The sequence below is a fragment of the Limulus polyphemus genome, unplaced genomic scaffold (assembly GCF_000517525.1).
Source record: "Limulus polyphemus unplaced genomic scaffold, Limulus_polyphemus-2.1.2 Scaffold331, whole genome shotgun sequence".
In the NCBI taxonomy this organism is placed as follows: domain Eukaryota; kingdom Metazoa; phylum Arthropoda; class Merostomata; order Xiphosura; family Limulidae; genus Limulus; species Limulus polyphemus.
The window spans coordinates 87,555-90,351 of NW_013665941.1; the positions used below are offsets into that span (position 1 = coordinate 87,555).

At 31.0% G+C, this 2,797-nt stretch overlaps 1 protein-coding gene across 3 annotated transcripts in view; it reads right to left on the reverse strand.

Moving 5' to 3' along the window:
* Positions 1-298: 298 nt before the first annotated feature.
* Positions 299-2,797, reverse strand: part of LOC106457440 (S-adenosyl-L-methionine-dependent tRNA 4-demethylwyosine synthase-like) — a 39,870-nt gene continuing 37,371 nt past the window's right edge. For all 3 annotated transcript variants that reach the window (XM_013916858.2, XM_022383380.1, XM_022383379.1), the window contains exons 12-14: positions 2,150-2,260; positions 808-975; positions 299-618 (exon numbers count right to left, since the gene is read on the reverse strand). In XM_013916858.2, the coding sequence (XP_013772312.1) occupies positions 400-618; positions 808-975; positions 2,150-2,260 (498 nt within the window). In that variant the 3' untranslated portion in view covers positions 299-399. The remainder of the gene's footprint in view (positions 619-807; positions 976-2,149; positions 2,261-2,797) is intronic.

Consider the following 2,797-nt stretch of genomic DNA (forward strand, 5'->3'; position numbering starts at 1 on the left):
CACTCTTTTCAAGAAGTACAAAACATTTCTTAACATCAGCTGACAATGTCTGTTTTCCACATTCAACTGGTTTATTTTTAAAACTTCACATTTCTTGCACTGAAATTTCATTTTTGCACTCCTATACTTGTATGACAAATAAAAGTCAACATATTCTGGAGATTAATATTTAACTTGCTATGTTTTTAAAGATCATGTGTAGAATCTTTCTACACATTATAGTTAAATACCTTCATGTAATTTCAATAGTAATCATTCCTGTATTTGCCTAAAATTGGCAACCAACTCACACAGCATGTTCACAACTACTCCTTTAATTTCACCAGCCACTTCTAATGCACATATCCTATTCTTCAACAGAATAACAAAAAAGTATTAAAATAAAGACTTCAAGCAATTTCAGCATCCACTGATATCTTTCCTGTTCTTTCTGAGGAAACGAGTTTCCAAAGGGTCAAAACCTCGTTCATTTGCTCCAAATTGTCCCCAGTGAGGTGTTGGGGCCATGTAATCTAATGAAGTGAAGGTCTCTAACCCATTACTTACATAATATCTCTGTACCAGTTCACTGAACTTGGGATAGTCTATCCACGTCCACCAGACTCCATCTCTGTTGAACTAGTTGAAAAGCAATAATGTACAGAAAGATGTAAATGAAAACATTTCTTGAACAAAACTATACATGAGTATAAAGAATTCACTTATTTTCTTTAAAATAAGAAAGGCCATTAAACAATTTTCCTGTTGACAGGTAGAGCAATTTTATTGTTATTTTTTAATTAAAATTAAAAATAAAAAAACAATTACTTTTTTGTTGGCAATTAAGACACAGTTAGAATGTTCATGCTCAGATGCAATTTCATAGTCTGGCAACTTATCAGAAAGCTCTTGAACAAACCCCAAAACTTCCTTATGCCATGGTACATTCTCCATAGTAAGATTACTGGCTTTGGAGGTTCCACAGTAAGTCACACCCTATAGTAAAAATATTACAACACTTGACTTTTGAAAAAAGCTTGTACTTAATGACAGTTTATCAGATTTTTATACAAACAAATTGTACATAACTTGTGCATACAGTAATTAATGCTAAAAATCTGCAATTACCTAGTTTCCTACTATAGAAATAACTGCACTACATAACCCCTTTCACACGGTCTTTAGTCACTGTTATGGAAGTTCATGACTGCTTATTTGTTTTTAATTTTGTACAAAGCTACACGAGGACTATCTGCACTACCCATCCCTAATTTAGCAGTGTAAGACTAGAAGGAAGGCAGCTAGTCGTCACCACCCGCTGCCAACTCTTGGGATACTTTTTTACCAATGAATAGTGGGATTGACCATCACATTATAATGCCTCCATAGCTGAAAGGGTGATTTGAGCACCATAACCACCTAGCCATGCCGGGCCAGAAGTTCATGAATTGTGCAATCAAATGCTTCATATTAACTTAAAGAAGATTCTTTCTAAATCAACAATATTATTTCATTCAGCAATCTTAAAAATGATAAATTTGCAAGCACTAAATTATAGGGTACCAATGATCCTTGTATTTATACTTCAAAATCCCCTTAGAAATATACTACCATTTAAACTCTTTACATGAACAGCCAACACAGTTTCTATATCTAATGTTTTCATCCTCTAAAAAACAAACTAATATCAATTAAACTACCATTTTTGATCATTTACATTCGATTTGAAACTATTTGCTTGAGATCACCGACAGATAACTCATGTAACAGCTAAATCTGTTTTTTCTTTATGTGCTGTGATCTATTATGATTAACCTTATCTTCTGTCCTTTCCAGAAATACTTCAACCAAACTTACAGTAATTGCAACAAAGGTTAAACTCACTTCTCAAAGCTGAAATATCTTAGCACTTGTAAGTATGATGAAATTGGATTGTAACATTCATCTAAAAACGTTATCTTAAAGAATTTTATAATGTTATATTTAATTTTTGCTGTGATCTATTAAACTGAATAATACTTAGTTATTTACTTTAAGCTTCACTCTGTTAAATATAACAAAAAAAATTGTTAAAATAATACAACTGAAAGAATTAAACCTTTTTTAAAATGATTTGAATTTTTATAATGTGTAGATATGAGTAACTTTTGGTTTTCATAACATGACCTACCTTGACTTCAATAAAGTCTGGTCTGCCAAGTTCCACCAGATTGACATAACCCTGGAGTTCCTCTATATTCCAAGATTTAACTAAAGTTAATCTGTACACAGTGCGCTGGCCCTACCAATATATAAAGTTATCAAATGATGTTTTATACTAATAAATCTTAACCAACAAAACTGTATCTAGTTTTTCATTTCTAAAGTTAAATTTTCAACTGACTGTTAACAATCAAAGGTTGGTGTTAATCTTTTAAATTTCTTACAAAAAGTTTATATATCAAAATAAATAACTGTGCATCTACTCCATGTTAACAGCTTTTTTTTTCTGCATTAACAGACTAAACTGTTAATGTAAGTCTGTGGTTATTTATCTTGTTGAATTATCATCCATCTTGAGACTCTCAAAGAAAAGTATTTTTATATGTGACAAAATATAAAGTGCATTATCTCAGAATAACTTCCTCATGGAGCATACTGGAAGTATCAAGATGATGAAATTTATACATCAACACTCTAAATATATATATATATATATATATATATATATATATATATACTGCTCGTACCGTACACTCCCGTCCGTTCGGTCCGGTACCAGCGAGGACTAATTTTTATTTTAGTTTTTATTTTTTTAAAATTTTAAAAAATTTAAAAA